At 39.5% G+C, this 19,782-nt stretch overlaps 1 protein-coding gene across 6 annotated transcripts in view; it reads right to left on the bottom strand.

The window, feature by feature from the left end:
- The window catches only part of LOC119556403 (teneurin-a), a 256,048-nt gene that overhangs the window by 43,113 nt on the left and 193,153 nt on the right, over positions 1–19,782 (bottom strand). For 4 of the 6 annotated variants that reach the window (XM_037868580.1, XM_037868583.1, XM_037868584.1 and 1 more), the window contains 7 exons: positions 17,924–19,111; positions 17,022–17,216; positions 14,036–14,245; positions 11,529–11,714; positions 7,450–7,596; positions 6,960–7,167; positions 4,581–4,607 (listed from right to left, as the gene is read on the bottom strand). In XM_037868580.1, the coding sequence (XP_037724508.1) occupies positions 4,581–4,607; positions 6,960–7,167; positions 7,450–7,596; positions 11,529–11,714; positions 14,036–14,245; positions 17,022–17,216; positions 17,924–19,111 (2,161 nt within the window). The remainder of the gene's footprint in view (positions 1–4,580; positions 4,608–6,959; positions 7,168–7,449; positions 7,597–11,528; positions 11,715–14,035; positions 14,246–17,021; positions 17,217–17,923; positions 19,112–19,782) is intronic. The other 2 variants (XM_037868582.1, XM_037868586.1) reach the window with 1 other exon arrangement.

The following is a 19,782-nucleotide window of genomic DNA, read 5'->3' as shown; positions in this document are numbered from 1 at the left end:
TTTCTATTGTTAACAGTTTTTGCATTGCCGCTGCAAGTAGCGAAAACTTTTCACAATGGACCTTTGTGCCATCCCCCTTTTTTCGCCCCAACCCCTCCTTCCATGCCTTTCAACGATGCCACTTGAGCACTACAAAGCAAAAAGGAGAAAAGAGGACGGGGAAGACAGAGAGACAGAGAGGGGGCACTACGGCAGACAAAGACGGCCCAAAATGCCAAAGACGAAGACGTTGACAACGGCGCCCTCAACCACCCAAACCACCCACCCCACCACCCACAGCCACGCCCACTAAACAACGCCCCCCGGAGTCATGACACGCCCGTATCGCATTTACTTGGATTTCGCTTTATCGCAGCAAGGAAAACAGCAACCCGTCGACGACAACAACGTCACCCAATTTCCATGGCATCATCATCATCTGGTTCTTTCCGCTTGGCTACACCGCAAAAAATTAATGGCTTATCTTGAGGTTAAAGAGTCCACGTTAAAACTAGCTAATTTTTATTTATACATTTTTAAGTTAACCCATTTTCGTTGCATCGTTATCCTCTGAAAAATTTGGTTTTCGATTTTGTACTTAATAAAAATATGTAAAAAAAATATTTCTTAGTATTTCAACTTTACCTTTGACATAGATGTGGAATTATCTATGTTAAAGGTAAAGTTGAAATACTAGATGTGGAATGATCTATGTTAAAGGTAAAGTTGAAATACTAGATGTGGAATGATCTATGTTAAAGGTTGTAAGTTGAAATACTAAGAAATATTTTAACTGCCTTTCCCTTTTCCTTTTAAATATTATAAAAACATACTTTGAATATTAAAAGGGTATACTTTACTTTGAGAAAGTCTGAACTGTATTTATTGCAAACATTTTCTTTATAATTTTTTTTACTTTACTAAACCCATTATAATTTTTCCTTGTGTAGGCTCGAATATTCTTTTTATTTTCCAGACTGATATTTTCTCCTGTTACCGATTTTCTCGAGTCAAGGCAAATGCATTATAATAGAGTTGCGGTGCTGGCAACGCTTTACAGCACGAGTCCCAATAGAATAGCAATGCTTAAAGGCAACGTTGCACTCCAACTTTAATCCCTTCTTTTTTTTGGGGGGGGGTTGTATAAAATAGAGTTTTACTAATCCCTCCACCGATAAAACCACTTAATTAAGGCAGTAAAAATCAGTTAATTTACGGTATTCATTTGGGGTCACAAAATGATCGGATAAGTGTCAGTGCAACCCGTTCATTAACTTAATAGCTACCTTTTTTTTGTCATTGATAGCCACACATTAACACTTTTTCACAATTACTGATGGTGTCACATTCTTTAATACCTTTTTTGCCCATCATTAAAATTCTCTTGTCATATTTAAGAGACACTCAATAAAAAATTTTTGCAAACTGCATTACATTTTATAGGTTAACCACGGATTTCGTTCATTTTTATGGGACTTCTGCAAGGGCATTTTTCAAAACTTCGGCATTCCGAAGAAGAGTATTTGCATTGGCAGTTTGAAAATATATATATACATATATTTAACGAAAATAAGGTATAATTAAAGTACGGAAAACGAAAAAAGAACGCAAAAACCTGATGGAATAATTTGCATTATAAATTGTTTGAAAAGAATTTTCTGTTCTTCCTTAATTTTTTGTTTTGCTTTCATTAAACTTGATTTTGTTGTTCTTCTTTTTCAATGAAGAATTTGATTTGTGTTGGAGCGGATGGATGTATGCGTGTGTATGTGTGTGTGTGTGTGTGATTGGGTGAGTTTCGTTGTATTTGGAAAACATATAAACAAATGGTTTAGACGCAGACAATTAGGACATTTAGGGATACGTTTGGGGTTTTGTAGGGATGTTTTTTTTTTCTTTTCTTTGTTATTTTTTTGAGTGATAACATATAAGGATATACAGATATTTTCTTTCGTTTTACTTGCATTTTTATTAGCTTTGATTGGTTCTTTCTTTGTCTTTGTTCTGCTGCTGACCTTTGGGTTTTCATTTTATTTTATTGGATGGGAGTCCTAACGAGTTTTGTATACTTAATTCCTTCGTTTGGTTAACAAAACATCAACAGAGATATTAATCGATACGGGAACTGATAAAGTGATTCACATTTGATGAGATTTGTTTACCATAAAAAGCTTTGATCAAAAACCAAATGATACTAACGAAAGACGTAAAGAGATCAAGAGATTGAGATTGATTGAGAGAGATGAGGGGGGAAATCGGTGGAGTTTCGTTGATGGAAAACCAAAATAAGGATAATATAACGATCGGGGGCGATTTTGTGGTGAGAGACACATAGAGAAAGTGAGAAAACGTGATGGAGGTGTGGAGAACATCGGGAAAAATCAACCAAAATTATGCTCGAAATGCTCACATGCCAAACTATGAGTGGAGTAGAGGTCAAAATCATAACAAAAATGTTCCGGCGACTTTCGTTTTGGGGTAAATGGGTTAGTATGAGTGTTAATATCGATGGTTGATTGGCAAAAGGAAAAACACAAATCGGAAATCAAACTAAATACACATATAGACACGGTACACATAACACATACAATTAGTTATCTATATATATATATGTGGATATATATATCGAGGTTCTTTCATCTTGCCCTATAAAGTATGCCAACGCAAAACGATGAAAATTAATATGAAAACAAGGAAGAACGCTATAGTCGAGTACCTCGACTATCAGATACCCGTTACTCAGCTAAAGGGAGCAAAGGAAAATGGAGATATGCAAGCAGCAAATGCGCCACCTACCGGCGGTAGACAGATTTAAGCGTTGTGGGCGTTAGAGTGGGCGTGGCAAAGTTTTTTTTAAATCAATCGATAGGTATTGACGAGACCAATACATTTCAGTTTAAATTTTTTATCTACCATGAAAATTGTGGGCGCCACAGACTTGGGCGGTTTGTGGGCGTTGGAGTGGGCGTGGCATATTCGCGTAATAAACTTGCGCTGCGCTCAAGCCTACGGAATCTAAATCTGAAATCTCGTTTCTCAATCTTTGATATTTTCCGAGATATCCGCGTTCATAATTACGATTTTTTGAAGTTTGTGGGCGGTTTGTGGGCGTTAAAGTGGGCGTGGCAAACTTTTTTTAGGTCAGTCGGTAGGTATTGATGAGAACAATACATTTCAGTTAAAATTTTTGTTCTAGCATCAAAACTGTAGGAGCCACAGTTTTGGGCGGTTTGTGGGCGTTAGAGTGGGCGTGGCACTCTTTTGAAACAAACTTGCGCTGCGCAGGAATCTCAGGAATCTGCATGCCTAATCCCAGTATTGTAACTCTTATAGTTTCCAAGATCTCAGCGTTCATACGGACAGACGGACAGACGGACAGACGGACAGACGGACAGACGGACAGACGGACAGACGGACATGGCTAGATCGACTCGGCTAGTGATCCTGATCAAGAATATATATACTTTATGGGGTCGGAAACGCTTCCTTCTGCCTGTTACATACTTTCCGACGAATCTAGTATACCCTTTTACTCTACGAGTAACGGGTATAATTAATATGGAAACCATACTCATGATATGCATGTGTTTATATATTTTTTTTTTTTTTTTGTTTTTTGCGAGTGTGCGTGCTGGTGTGTTGTTGAGATAAAAAAATTATGAATGCATTTTTTCCGTCGTTAATTTTTTATTTATTTGTTTTTGTTGTCTTCACTCCTCCTGCTGTCGTGTTTTATTTACATGAATGATTTGTTGACTTTTCGATCCCTGTGTTTTTGCGATTCTCAGTTTTTATGTGTGTTGAAATGTAATTTAAATGAAAAAAATGGCATTATATGCAAGGGTGGTGCGAATGGGATAGGTGCTGGTACAATTATAATGCAATTACAGCCGCGGGCCATTTAAAGGTTGATCAAGAACTGGCTGAAAAAAGTTCAAAAGCCAATTGGTATCAAGCATTAAAGAAATTCTAAAAGTTAGCCAGAAAAAACTTGGCCAATAGATACAAAGTTGTACTGATTGGATTTAAATATTTTTAAATTAATGCAAAAAGTAAGCTGATAAAGATGGACTTTCGACTATTCAATTAACATTTTTTTCATTAATTAATTCATTACGTTATGTTATTATTGCAAAATTAAATAGAATTTGCTGCAAAGGATTAAGAAATTTAAATCACAAAAATTGTTATTAAAATTCTCTTTAAAATCAAATTAGTATCTTTTAAGTTTCCAGACTTCAGTTACAACTGATTCAAGCTAGGGGAGATATGGTGTGAGATCGAACAAGGGGTGATGAGAGATGCCACCTACTTTTGTGAACCAAAAAGAGTCGTGTGTGATTTCATGGATGCATTTTACGGAACAAAAACCGAAAGCTAACAAACAAAAATCGATGCATTCTGTGGATGGATAAGTGGATTCGATGGATCAATGGATCGATTGGATGCTTGGATGAGGGGAACTTAAAATTCCGAATCAACTGAAGAAGATGCGACTGTAACAAAGATTTTTGTTTTGTTTTTTTTTTTCTGGTTTGGAGTACCCAAAAATTGTACGTCTGTGTTTCCTTTTTTTTTAGTGTTTTTTATTTTCGACTTACCAAGGTGTGAACGAGCTCCAGAAGAGACTACAAGTTCACGAGTTGAAACGTAGGATTTTTTGTTTATTTTTTGTGATTTTTTTTTAGATTTTGATTTGCATATAGAAAATGCATTTTGATTTGGTGTTGAAATTTGATTTGGATTTGATATTTTTTGGTATTTGGTTTTGGTTTAGCACACAACATGAAGGTATCGAGCCACAGCAACAGAGTAGGACAGTACACAATTAATTGACAGGACAATAAAAAAGAAATCAAAAGACAAAAATGCGTTTCGTTAACGAATTGATCAAACTTTGATATTGCTTAACAATTGGTAATAATTTTTTTTTTTTTGGTTTGGATTTACTTTTAGCATACCTAAAGGTGTAGATTTGTACTTTCATAGCTTAGTGAACCAAAGAGAAACGAAACGGAAACGGAAATGGAAACGAAACGGAAACGACACGCTGAGAAAAGAACGGAAAAGAACACATTTGACGAACACACTAAGTCGGATGATGAGACGAAGACGAAGACGAAGACGAAGACAGAGACGGAGACGGAGATCGGCAGACATCTTTGGGGCTTGACTGACATATCATCTTGGTTGGTTTAGTATGGTTAGTTGGTTAAATGCGAAACGGAACGGAGGGAAACGAAACGAAACGGAACGAAATGAAATCGAAACGATTGGGGGAACGGGGGACTCCGAAACGGAAACGAAAACAGAAACTCAAAATCAATTTCGCTCATCAGTCATCCTCAGTTTTTGGGGATCCTCTCCTCTTGGTCTTGGCATCGGCGTAGTTCTCTTTTCTTTTATTTTTTTTTTGGTGGGGTCTTTAAATCAGAATCGAAATCATAGCAAAAACTCAAGAGACACGCTAAATAGGTTATATATAGATACAATGACAGACTATACTTCGCTTAAGAAACCAAACGAAAGCAAATCAAATGTAAAGTTAACTATCGATAATGTTACTAGGTCTGGTCTTAGTTTTACACTCGATCTGATCGATCACTTACTCATCGATGGAGGCCTAACTTTTGGGAGATTTTTTATATCATTTGTTTTGGTTATTTTTTATATTTTGTATTTTTTTTTTTGGGGTAAGACGAACACAAGGAGGTTTAACACTAGACAACACACATACTCAATGAAGTGCTATCATTATACTGTCGCTTTTCTCGTAATGTTCTAATCAAGTAGTTCTTCTGATTTTTCTTGCTCCATATAGAGTTCGAGAGAATGAGAGAAATGAGGCGGCAAGAAAGGAATGGAAATTAAAAGGAAAGCAAACGGGGTGAACCCCAAAACTCAAGGCAATCAACTGAAGATGGTAAGTAATTTCTTTTTTTTGGAGAAAACTATGGAAATATATATTATTTTCGGTTTTTTTCGCGCTGGAAGTAGTCATCATCAGCGTTTGATTCTTCTCATTGGCTTGGCATTTCCCAGGCGGGCAAGAAAAGAAAAAGCTCAAACTAGGAAAATGTCATTTCGTTTTCCTCTTTTTTTTGTTGTGGCAGAAATTAGGAGAAATAAGGATCAACCAAAGAAAGTATTACCAAACGAATCAAAATGGAAACGGAACGGTGGGGAAGAGAACTCAGAGGAACGAGAGAAAAGAAAACTTTTGAAAATTCAACATTTCGACTTGAGATTCTCACATTCTCATCTCAATATTCTTTTCTTTTTTCAGCGCATAAATGATAGACTCATTGAGGGGAGAGAGGCGTTCGGGATTGTGGGAATGTGAATGGGTTTAGATTTTCATTTCTTTTGCTTCTTCTTGATTTTTCTTTTTTCGACTGATTGACTGATTGAGACTACTGGCAGTGTGTTTAGTTGAAGTTGGTATAAAACATAAAGACATTCTTTTGTTTTTTTGTTTTTAAAGCATAACGTAAAAATATGGCATATATGTGTATATAGGTGGTTAGATGGGCCATACGGCATTTGGTTATATACACATATATACGCTTCATATAGAATAAATTTGAGCTTTTTCCCTTCATTGCACCCGTTAAGCTTAAAGAATACTCACATAACCGAAAACGGAAAAAGTTCAAACGCAATTCCAATGAAAAATTTCTCAATCGCAGACCGAAACGTCGCCGTATATATATTTATTTTTTTGATATACGCGTGACGATCGCCGTCTGCAACTCAAAAACGTAACTCAAAAGATCGAACTAGTAACGAAAAAGATTCGAACTCAGGAAGGAAACTCAAGAGTCGCTCAATGGCAAGCCCTCTTATCACATATTATATATATATGGTCATTTTGGGATCCCTGCGCACTAAGAGTCAGACGCATACGTATATGTATATATAGGCTATGTAGATATAGGGGCGCTACGAGTTAGGGCTTAGTTCTAGGGCGAATCACTTACTTCTCGCTGTACTCGTCCATGTGGGCGTACGACTGCACCGAGTTCTCCTCGATCAGGAACTTGACCCTCTGGTAGAAGGAGGCCGTCACCGAGGGCGGTTGTTTCCGGAGGAGGACCTCCACGGGGTCGTTGGACGACAGGCACATTATGTGCTCCGAGCAGGCGGGATGTGAGCAGCACTCGCTGTCTGAGCAGTCGGTCATGCCGTCTACATACAGGGTAAGAAATTTATTAGAAACGGGGATTCTTTTATATTAAAAACAAAAATATTAACAAAGAAGTTTTATTATGTTAGATTGCATATCACAATTCATTAACGTGCCTCTAAAATCAATAGGTTTTATAAATCACTTACAAAAATGCTTAAAAGTATGCAACAATTTATGCTAGATCCGGAAGTTTTATAGGTTCATAATTGTACTGCATACTTTTGGACACCTTTATATTACATTTATCAGAATTTCATTTATCTTTAATATTTCAAACTCACCGCCATCATTGTCGATATTATCCTTGCAATTTAGTTCCAGTGCGATAGAGCAATCACTTCCAGCCCATCCTTCAATACAATCGCAGCGGTATTCGCCATTTTCCAGGGTACATTGTCCATGTCGAGAGCATCCATTTTCACAACCAGCTGGGGGGCCATACAAATTAATACGTTAATTATAATGTTTCTAGTTTATGTACATAATACTAAACCTTTGTTTAGGTTGAGAAAAAATATATAGGTATTAACTAACAAATGTATTTGCTTCTGTAAGGATTACTAGTTGGATACATTTTCATATCGAGTGATTTAACACTCCTTCTATTCGAATTTTGTACGCCACTTTATTCAACGGCCTGGGGTTTTTGTGCCAAATGGTTCGCTGTAATTAAGAGTAAACTGTCCGGATCGAGTGGGGCTTCAAATTGAATGATAACACCCTGCCCATCGCCATTTCCACGGGTGTTTCCATTTAAAAACCCAGCCTCAACCCCGATTCACATCCCTTAGCGAGTCAACATCATGAATATAAAAATAATGTTGATGTTTGCTCTCACTCTCAGTGGCAGTTAACCTTCGGCAGAACACTCGGCGAAATGTTGGGCAAACATAAAAAACCAACGAAACGTAACCTAACGATAGATGATTTGGCCCCATTTTTACGTTTTCTTTTTTCTCGGGCTTTATTTGTTTGTGCCACGACAGCATTTGACGCAAAGTTAATGTCACTTGACATGTGTCATTTGCGAAATGGGGTAAGGTAGCAGCACTCTACCCCCCATTTTTGGCCTTTACACACCATTTCGATGGGGGGGTGAAATGACATGGGGAACGGGGGCTGCTAACTCAGCTTCCGGCATGTTAAAAAGTTTGCGGCGCATAAAATGACTTCCCTGGTTGTTACTGCCTTCCTGTTTACGAGTCGCCCCCTCTCTTTCCACAGCACTCATGCCGTCTCTTTCGCTGAGTGCGTGTTTGTGTGCACATATTGGCAATAACTTCAAGTGGCCTTGCAAATATTAAACTCTTCTGGGGGGCAGAAGGGGGAAATATGTCAAATCTGTTGACTGGATTAGACCCCGAAATTCCGACGACCATAAAAAAAACCCCCAGCGAATTGGGCAACTTTACTGCATACAAACTGGATATTAGTTGGGGGAACAAAGTTGCATTAGCCGAGATTATGCTGTACCAAAAATGTTAAAACAAGAAATTCAATCCAAACAATTGTTATTTTAACTCGAAAAACTTTATCCTTTAAATGCAAGTAGTAGATCTTCTTTACTTAGATATTTTAAAGTGTTCATATTTTGAAAAAAAATGGTTACCCCTTTAAATACATATCCCAAATCATTCAGGGAAATATTTACATAGCTAAAAGGCGATTCACTACCCCCTGATATTTATTGTTTTCGCAATCCGAACTGAATCGAAATGTGAATTCATTTTTAACCTCATATTATGCCATTCACATTCCCATTACGTGTTTTTTTGAGTTCAAGTTTGCTAGCCATACTATTTCCGTTTTATTTGTATTTAACACAGCCGTGTCTGCAGCTTTTTCACCTACCATTTTCATGAACCGCCCCCCACCCAATGGCTTTTCCGCCCTCTGACAAGCTTATTTCTCCTCTATTTTATCACTTTCGGCGAGCAAATCCCTATTTTTTATGCCTGGCCATTCAAAAAATTGTTGTAATCTCCCCAAACACACTTCTGCACATATTTTACAATCCATAATAAAATCCCAGCTACCAAAAAAAGTGGTGGAAAAAATAAAAGTTGGCGATGGGGAAAATGTTGTAAATATTTGAATGAGACGGCGGGTGATAGAAAGGCGAATAGAAATGGATGGCGGGGGAATTTGGAACTAAATGTAACTACAACATCAAGTATGAATGTGGCTTTCGGGTGTCTGTGCCCCTAGAAACCCATCTAAAGGCACCCGAAAACCCCCCTTTTTCGCCCCTGAAGAGGGCCAATTGTGTGGAGTTTTCGGTGGCGCGTAATTCGCTGGAAATCTCTGTTTCGAATTCAATCAACTGTGCCGCATTGATGTCGCCTGCCGGCTGCAGTTCAGCTGAAAAGTCTAATCTGTGCAGAAATCCCCCTTTTGGATGCGCCCCGCCCATGGGCAGCACCCCCTTTCTTAGTCTGAGCAAAGCTGGGCTGTCTATTTAGCATATTTCTAGCTAGAACCCTATTTTCAAAAATAAATTCAATTTTATTTAGAAAAACTAAACGATTATCGGTATTTATCACTATTAAGGCTCTTGATTTATGTGTCTGCTACCAAATCTACTAAAATATATCACTTAAGTGTCAAAAAGTAGGCAACACAAAATTTTTAAGTCCGTGGGCCCGATAGTTTTCTTTTTTTACTGCATACTTTTAGACATCTTTATAAGTGATTTTAAAAGCCTACTGATATTTGTGAATTTACCTCTAGTTGTTTTAATTCTTCTGCTATAATCAGCACAAATATTCAAACTTCATACGAATATGGCTTTTTCCAAGCCCCACTGTATTTCCTCTTTTAACCCATAGGTGGCAACACTGAGCCAAAGTCGTTAAGTACTTTCCAAAAATACAAAGCGCCAAGCCAGACACAGATACCATATAGTATAGCCCCCCTTTTTCACTTGAATCGATTGAAAGGGACACAGAAAGGGACAGAGAGGGGCGCACCCGAAAAGTGCGAGGGGGGTTCAAGATTGCTTGTGACTCTGAATGACGTCGAAAGTTTTATTGGTTTTGCTCACGTCAACGAAATGCTGATCGCGGGTACGGGGTGGTTTTAACCCCCCACTACCCCAGCATTTTCAAAAGGGGGGCGGGGGTTCGTAATGCCATTACATGCATGCCTGGCCCGCCAGCCGCCAGGGGGCGCCACACGTTTGAATGTTTCTGTAACATGACTGTTTGTTTTTAAAGTTTTAATCACTGTCAATCGATAGCTACTTATCATGCTGCAGTGCCTGCCTTTCGTCCCCGGGAAAACTCGTATCCTGCTGCTGCTCCTTTTCGTTGATGTTGTTTTTTGGTTGCCTTGCCTCAAACAACATGGTTAAGTCATGGCGGCAAAACTGTCAAACGCACTTCCAACCAACAAAAAAGGTAAAAGAAAAACAGCAAAGGAGGGGGGAAAATCGCACAAGGGGGCAGGGGGGGTGTGGAAATTCCCCGAAGAGGGGGCGGCGGAAAATCAAAGGGTTCGGGACGGAGCAAAACTGAAGTGGAGAGCAAATGGCGTAAACATGTACAAAATACTTTGGTGCAGTGACTCCAGCCGGCAAAAAAGGGATTGATAAAAAGCACGACAGCCACGTTTGCAAAAAAGAAATGTAGCCAAAAAAGGAAAACTTAAAATCAGCCACGACAGCAGATACATTGACAGTGGGCGGGGGCGGTGCCAGGGGGCGTGGCAACTGCAGTAAGCACCGCAATGTTGCTGTTGTAAAGTAACTCCCTGTTTTGCCTAGCTTTCGACTCCTGCCGAAAATGAAAGATGCACTTAAGTAACGGGGACCAAATTTAATATAAGCTCTATTCAAAAAATGAAAAAATAATCATTGTTTTAAAGTTGTATCAGAAATGATCATGATTTGCTAGCGGGAATAGGTATGGCTCAGAAATAATTCTTATTTTTCATTAGGATATTACTCCAAGTATTTATTTTCTCGTTTGTAAAATCATTTTTCATCACAAAATGCCATATAATTTCTTTTGTATGCTTGATTGATTTAATATAGTAACCAAAAGGTAAATTTCATTTGGTTGTCCGGCTAAGCAAAGGAATTTAAAGAATTTTAATAGAGCAGGAAAATAAATGTATTAAATAGGTTCGTAAAAATTCGTAAGCCTGTTCAAATCTAATAGTAAGTGCTTAGTTATTTGATATTTTCCTCTGATTCATTTTTAAAATACTTTAAGATGTCTGTATATACTTGGCAGTACTACATTCGCCCAACCTCTCTATATTCCATTCTCTTAAAATTATATCCAAATGAATTTGAATATCAATTTCATATTTTTCCCTTCAGTGTATTAATCCCAAAACTAAATTCCAGTCTACTTACGCAGCGTGCAGTGGCGACCGTTCCATCCTTGGGAGCAGACACAGGTGCCATTTTTGCACTGGCCGTGTTCCGAGCAGCGGGAATCGCAGGGCAGTTGGTCGCACAGGTTGCCAGTCCATCCGGAATTGCAGCGGCATTTCCCGGACTCACACACTCCGTTCCGGCCGCAATCCAAACTGCAGACAGCTGGGGAAAAATAGAAAATATTACATTAAATTGGCATGTGACGTTCATCGCCTTAAAAAACATATCACTTTATCCGAGTAAAATACTTAAAATATAACATTTCTAGAACTTAAAACTAGTTTTAGAAAAACACAAAAAAAAAATGGGTTTCCTTTTAAGTTGAATTTTAGTTAAAGTGCTGAGGTGGCTTTTATTTTTTTTATCCCATTTTCATATTCGCCCGTGTGCGCATTTGAATTCATTAAAGCTTCTGTTTCGCAGGCATCTTCCACGTAAAGTGGCTGGAGTGAAGGGCATTCGGGTGTTGGGGGTCATAAAAACAGCATTATAAATGTTACATTTACGTGGTGGCACACTTTGCTAACAAGACCCACACCATTTTCATTTCCATTGGCAGCCACCACCCCCCACCCATGGCTTTTCTTCCTCCAGAGATGAAGCTCTTTCTCGACTCAACTGAAGGATTTTTCTTGGGAATGGTCAACTGTTCTGGTTCGCAAGTTGGTTCATAGGTCGCTTGTACGATTACTTCATGGATATTGACTCGGCGAACATGACTTGCTAGGCTTCATTTGTTACCTTAAGATTTTTACAGAGGGTCTTTATAACAAGGACTTATATATTTTTTAGATACCTACTAATTGGCAAGTCCTCTATACTTATGGATCTGGTATTATTTCCAATTTTAATTTCTATTATTTTAATGGACAAAATCGGAGCCAGTCAAAAGTGAACTCATGTTTTATTTAAGCTTGCCAACATTTTTGAATGGTACATTTTTGATTGGATTGGTTCAGGGATTTCTTGTTTGCCTGCTCTGGCCCCAGCTTAAATTTATGGCTTAGTTCATAATCTGGTTTTTGGGGGTTGCTTCACGACCCCATGACTTTTGTTACCAGGCGTAAATTTATTTTATTTACTTTTGTAAGGACTAAAAGAGAGTTGGCGGGGGTGGCAGCAGAGCCAACCTGCGTATTAAATAAATAATGAATTTTTATGAGACTCTGCTTCATTACGCCAGCAGGAGTCGTCAACGTGGTCCACCTCGCATACTATACTGTATATATATATATATCCTATATAGTATGCACCCCCAGCCCGATCCACCCGCTCACTTTGCTCCTTCTGGTGCTAAAAAGTTAAGCAAATTAGGAGTACGTGTCCTTTGGCCTTCGGTGGAATCGTAAGCCGCTTGTTTTATTGAGCTCCTGCCCCTGAATATTCCACCGATTCTCTGCTGATTTCGCTCTCTACCTCCGGATGATTATGGACCTCGGCCGTGGGCCCGGGCCTAATTGGAAGCCCCGGCTTTACGGCCCAGCATTCCATTCTAATTTCGGGTTTAGTTGTGGCCATAAAACATCATCATATTCGCCGGATGGAGTGGAGTGGAGTGGAGCGCCGGTGGGCGGGCAATATCATCTGACGGATCTCGTGAGTGATTGCCTGGCTGTGTGTACCTGATTTTCCTACGGGTTCTTTATGGCAACGGCATAAAATATTGGGTTTCACGGGCGGACTTTAAGGCAATGGGATTACTTAGTCAGCTAGTCATTTTGAATTTCTTTTGTATTCGCCACGGTCATCATTACAATTTCACATATTGCTAGTACTTAGTTATTTATTTCATTTTAATATATCTGAGAATGGTGACCCTAAAATGCTATTCTAGTCCTCATGACTTGCCCATTTGAAATAAGAATTTATAGGGGCCAACCTCTTACAATTTGTTTTGAATTCTCTGCAATCTTCATTACCAAATTAGATTTTACTAAAAGTTACATATTTGACCAATTTTAATGCTAGCAAGAATGGTGACCCAAACAGCCATTCTAGTCTTGGCCATTTTGACTCTTGTGGCAGACCTGTTAAACTTTGTTTTGTGTTCGAAAAGTCTACTTTACATTGTTACATTTTCTGGTACTCAAATACTCAATCAGTTTTAATGTTCTCTAAAATGGTGACCCTAAAATGCCATACTATTGCTTATAGCTTGCCCATTTGTAATTTGATTTCAAACTGGCATACCTCTAAGACATTGTGTTTTATTCCGTACAGTTAATACTTAAATTTAAGATTTAAGTAACAGTTAATAATTAAATAAAATTTAGTTTCTCCGAGAATGGTGACCCACAACTTTGCCTCTAGACTCCATAACTTAACCATTCGGGTTCCGATTTCAAAGTGACATGCCTCTAAAAAATGGTGTTTTAATGCTCTTCAGTATAAGCAAAGGTAAGGACAGACACTGAACATTTTGAGGTAGTTACTGGGGGCTGTTAAGGGAATGGTTTTAGAGGGGGTGGGGCATCTCAACTCACCTTGGGAGCAGTCGGGTCCCGTCCAGTGGCGCTCGCACACACATTGGCCCGTCTCCAGGTCGTACGTTCCGTGCTCGGAGCAGCCAGGTAGACACTGGTACACCTGCTGGTCGATCGTGCCGCAATCCTCGCCCTGCCATCCGGCCTTGCAGTAGCATTGTCCGGCGACGCAGGTGCCGTGTCCGGAGCACAGGGGATCCAGGCAGTCGTCTTCACATCCATCATATCCGGCAACATCATCATTAACATCGCAGTCACATCATCATCGTCGTCGGTGGGTGTAGTGTGGGTGGTGGTCAGAGGTCAGCGTTTGGTGGTTTGGGTAAAGAGAATACAAAACGATTGTTAGTCAACACACAAAACACATATGGGTGGATGGGTACAGTGGTAAAAGCTTAAGGTGGATGAGGTGCCAAAGGGCCTTCTTTAAGAACTCAAGCTGGCATCCCGCTGGGTTTTATAATTAGTTTTTGGATTTTCCCAAAGGAGAATGCATTTCTAGTTTATTGTAGGTAAATTGGAAAACAATTTGTTGCCTAGAAACATTGTCGATTTACTATTCTTGGCCTTATAATATTGTTTGTACTACCACTTGATTCTTTTCTGTTGATGTTCTAATTTAATTTTTAGCCATGACTGTAATATTTTCCTACGAGTTTTTACTGTATTTTAGGGAGAAAAAAAAGAGTTCAGGGCCAGAAATAGCGGAAATATATATATTTGGTGGGGCAGTAAAATCGTGACAGTCGTGGCTAAACAAAAAGCTTTCGGCCATGGGGGTCCACCTCTCTCTCCGTCTCTTTCTAGGTGCCTCCCTCTCGCTCCCTCCTAAACACACACACACGCACATGACATGATTAGTATGTTAGACACGTACAAAAGTGGTCATTAAAATGAAATTCCAGTTTAGTTCAAGTTGGTAATTTTGCGCAGTTGTTGCAATTTTTCTTTTGGCCCGCTTTGTTTTGCTTCTGTTTATTTTCTTATTTTTTTTTGTATTTTGGTTGGCTTTTGGCCATGCTTTACCGAGCCACCCAGCCCCACCCCGCCCACTGTTCCTGTGGCCTGCTGATATTTTACTTTTCGTGTTTTCCTGCATGTGTATGAGGAATATGCTCTCAACATATAAATTCGATTTTATACGTTTTATGTTTGTTCAACGTTTTTTCGTTTTCTCCTTTTTTCCTGTGTCTTGGTTGATTTTTTGTATTCTTATTTTTTGTTGGTCCTGTTTCTGTTTCTGTTTCGGATTCTGTTTGTTGTTTGTCCCTGTTTGTTTTCGTTTGCCAAGAGTTCGGTCCACAAACACACACAGGCACACGTTAAACACATACAGATGAGGCGGCCCAAACGCACACACACACATTTCGTATATTGTTGCATGTTGCATATTTTATGCGCCATTTTTTAAGCCATTTTACTGTGGGTATACTGTTTTCTTGAAATGTACAATCGGTTTAATTACTCAAAATTATGTAATAAGTTGTATTGGGAAAAATTACCACTACAATGATTTTAAAAGTCCCTGAAAGCTAATATGTGTCACTAAAATATTCTACTACAAGTTATATCGATTATATCTGATTGTCTTTGTTTTGAAAAAAAAAATGTTTTTTCTATTTTCAATATAAATATTTTTTTAGTAATAGAAAAAAATGCCTCATAATGCTTTAAAAAAATATTAGTAAAATATTGAACTACAAGATTTTTAATTTTCAATCGAAAAACTGTTTATCTATATTATACTTTTATGCATTGAAACTCTTGCAACGCCAAGTCCCAAAAGTGAACAAATGAATTTCCAAACATATAGCCATTATAATGTAATTTTCCCACTTAAACTTTTCTTCAAAAGTGTATCTTCCACTCAAAACATTTATTTTCGGACCGATTTACCACTTTGTTTTTCACAGCGAATTATTTAACAATTCCTTGTTTTTACAGCTTTTGACGGGCGAGCTCCTCGCCTTTCGCCCTTTAAAATTCGCCTCGATTTTCGCTGGCTGCTTTTAGGCTAATTCAAAGTTATCTGAGTCGCGGCCAGAGGGATAAAAATAGAAGAAAAAAAAGAAGGGCCGGAAAAATTGTTGGCATTTCTTTGCCTTTCGCTTTGTCAATTTAGGGCCCACACACATACAGAAAGCGAGGACAGAATATTGTTGGCCAAAAAAAAGTGCCCACGGGGGAGGAGAAGATGTCGTCGGCATAATAACTGAAATATTTTGGCATCCACTCGGGCCAACCCCCACCCCCTACCACCCATCTCCGCCCACTTGTCCTTGTCCGCTGGCCTTATCGGGCAGTGTCAACATGGCCCGGAACCGAGGCTGGCTCCAAATTGCAAACAAGGCAAATAAATAATTTTAGCATTTTTATGCCAAGTCAGCAGAAGGCTCACACTCACACGCAAAGAAAAATGTCCTGTTCTTATGTTTTCCACCTTTGGCTTTAAAGTATTTACCAAAATAACTCGTATTTATCCACATTTCTAATAATATCTGTTTTGAAGGCTTTTTGGTTAAAAAACTATTTTTTAAATATGCCAATGGCTATTGCTAACTTCAAAATAGAATATACATCTTTTTTTTAAAAACAATTATAATCCTGATATAATATGTAGTTACGTTTTAGATGGAAATGATTCCAATAAAATATAAATAGCGGTTTAAAATCACTTTAAAATGTTATTTTGGGTGTCTAAAAGCATGCAACAATATATTTTAAAATCAAATGTACAATTCACTGCATACTTTTAGACACCTAAAATGGCATTTAAAAATTATTTTAAGCCACATAGTGTATTTATACAAAATAGGTCCAACTTTTTAAATACATTCTTTCCTTTTAAGTACATTTTTGAAAATGTGTAAATATATTTCCTGATTGATAGCTTGCGGTATATAAATACAGGGTTCTTCAGAGCACTCTGACTCGCGTTTTTGGGATTAATTTTTTAGAGTGCACGGGGAGGGTCCTTGACACTTACGTTGATCGCAGTAGGGTCCTTTCCAGCCGCGCTCGCAGTGGCACTCGCCCTCGATGCAGCGTCCGTGGCTAGAGCAGTTGGGCACCTCGCACTCGCCCACCGGAATGTCGCACTCGGCGCCCTTCCAGCCCTCCTCGCAGTGGCACACTCCTCCTCCATAGTGTCCGTGTGCCGAGCACAGGACCGGACAGACGCCTGGAAAACAACGTGGAGGGGGGAGAGGTGGTGAGAAAGGAAATTATATTTAAATGGAAAGCATGTCCCTTGCCCAGCACAGTGGGTCAAGGATCTTGGGGCACCTCATTCTAGCTGATAATTAAAAAGTTAAAGAAGTGAGTATTTCTTAAAGTCACTTAATGATTTTGTTATACTTCAGAGCAGAAAATTATTTTAGGATTTATTCTAGTCAGCTACTTTGTCCTAAAACACTTTGAAGGTTACATTTTAGGTATACATCAATAAAAGTAGATAATGTTAATGAGCTGATTTTACACAAAGTTATTGATTGGAGTGGCTATACAACAGAAAGTTTTCTGTACCGCAATCTTAAACTTAAAGTACATATTAAACTTAAAATGTCCATAACGTTTCCTTGGATTAAAACCTACTTTTAGTTTAACATGCTGATGAGAAAAAGGTCCTTGGTATATCTAATAATTTAAACATTTTTGAAATCTAATAGAATTGAATTCTTTAAACTTCCTATCTGATTACACCTACACATATACTATAAAAAATTAATTTTGATATTAACTGACGGTATGTTTATTTAAAATGCTTTTAAATCCCTCAAGAAGGTATACCCTATGTTTTTTTATTTATTCATCACTGAATACCTACTGAATATAATTATAGGTAAATGGACCTTTCCAAACCCCTCAAGCTGGGTAAAGAACACTTACTCTTGGAGCAGTCCACGCCCTGGTAGCCGTCGATGCAGTCGCACTTCCCGAGATAACAGCTTCCACGGCCGGAGCAGTCGTTGGGACAGGTGGTGCTGACGCCCTCGGCCTCCTCGGCCAGCAGGGAGACGGAGTGGGCCACCAGCTCGTCGTTGTAGACGGAGATGAACCACAAGCCAGTGTCCAGATACTGCAGCAGGGACACGTTCACCGTCATGGCGTCCACATCCAGGGCGGGCAGGCCATCGCCGGCGGATCGCTTGTTCAGCCAGTGGCTCTGCGGTTTGCCGATCCTCTGCAGATGCTGCTTGGCCATGTCCAGGGGTGTCTCCACATCGTACGACTCGCTGGAGTCAAAGCTTCGGCTCTCGTCCTGCTCCGAGTCCTGTTCCTGGCCAGATTCCACACTCTTCTCCGCCTGCTCCTGCCGATACAGCTCCACATCCCGGCCAGACAAGCTGCCATTGGAGCTGCGCCGGTGTCTCAGATGGCTGTCCAGTCGCCCGCCCTTGATGAACTCCACAAAGTCGTGCTGGGTCACCGAGGGCGCCACATTGCGACGCGAATAGACCGCAAAGTGGGCGCCCCAGGGCAGGGTGAAGTTGAAGCGGATGAAAGCGGGATGCTTGTTGCGGAATTCCAAAGTCCAGAACTGGTAGGCGGGAATGGTGGCGTGATAGGCTTCGTTGAACTCCTTCAGCTCCACCACACCGCCCAGTTGGGGCTGCAGGGCCTGGTGATGATGGCCATTGAGATTGCCACCCGGCTGCTGCATCAACTGGCCACCGAGTCCGCCGTTCAGACCGCCATTCAGACCACCGCCACCAATGCCGCCCGAAAGGGCACCGCCGTAGGTCAGCTGATGGTGATCCTGCAACTGGGTGTTGGTCGCGTCCAGCGGGGTCAGCGGCTGGTTGATCGAGTGCGGCTGCTGCTGCTGCAGGAGCAGCTGCTGCTGGATACCCGCATTGCTGCCTCCAACGCCGCCGCCTACACCGCCCGCCGCCGGATTGTTGGGCCCATGGTCCGAGGTGCTCGTCTGGATCGACTCCTCCGTGGGAAAGGCCGTGGCCACGCCCTTCTCGTTCGCCTTGGCCAGTCCGCCCCGCAAGTCGTGGGGCTGCGACTTCACGTCCTGGACTAGGATGCAGTTGGTGCTGTCCATGTTGGGCTTCATCGAGCTGACTGCTGCAAGGGGAGGATAAGAAATGTCTCGGTTAGCCAGGGTCTTTAGGGAAATTACATTTAATATATCGTTATATTTTGTATCTTCATATACTGTTTTGCGTCTTCGAATCAATTCCGAATTTGGGTTTTTGTTTTAGATTTTTATGACAAAGCTGCCGGTTGATACTCCCGTGCTTTAAGAACCCTATTTGATAAGTAGTAACAGATATGTGTGTACTCTTTATAAAATACTTTCTTAGTTTTTCATCCTGCTAAATCATTTCAGCATACAGGTTTTATATTTAATATTATACATTTAAAATATATCATTGTTTTGGGTTATATGGATTGCAAAATTATTTTATAAAACCTATTTCGTACCTTGTTTATCGAACCTTTAATTTTAATTCTCCTTCTTTATATAATTTAAAGATCAATTACTTTTTGGATATGTTTATTATAAGAGCTTTTGATTAAAACTGTATTTCAACTTTGATTTTTTTTTTAAATTGCATATATTAAATATTTGTTTGCTTAAAGTAATACCGATGTTTCGCTTAATTTCATTTTAAAGACTTAATACCTTGTTAATCCCATATTTATTTTCCTTTTTCTTTCTCATAAATAAATTGAAATATTAATTTATGCTTTTTAACTCATAACTTTTGGTTAGATTAGGTTTATATGATTGC

This window comes from Drosophila subpulchrella, chromosome X (assembly GCF_014743375.2).
Source record: "Drosophila subpulchrella strain 33 F10 #4 breed RU33 chromosome X, RU_Dsub_v1.1 Primary Assembly, whole genome shotgun sequence".
NCBI classification, from domain to species: Eukaryota; Metazoa; Arthropoda; class Insecta; order Diptera; family Drosophilidae; genus Drosophila; species Drosophila subpulchrella.
Note: the sequence above shows the minus strand (reverse complement) of the source record. Positions and strands in the feature narration are given on the sequence as shown.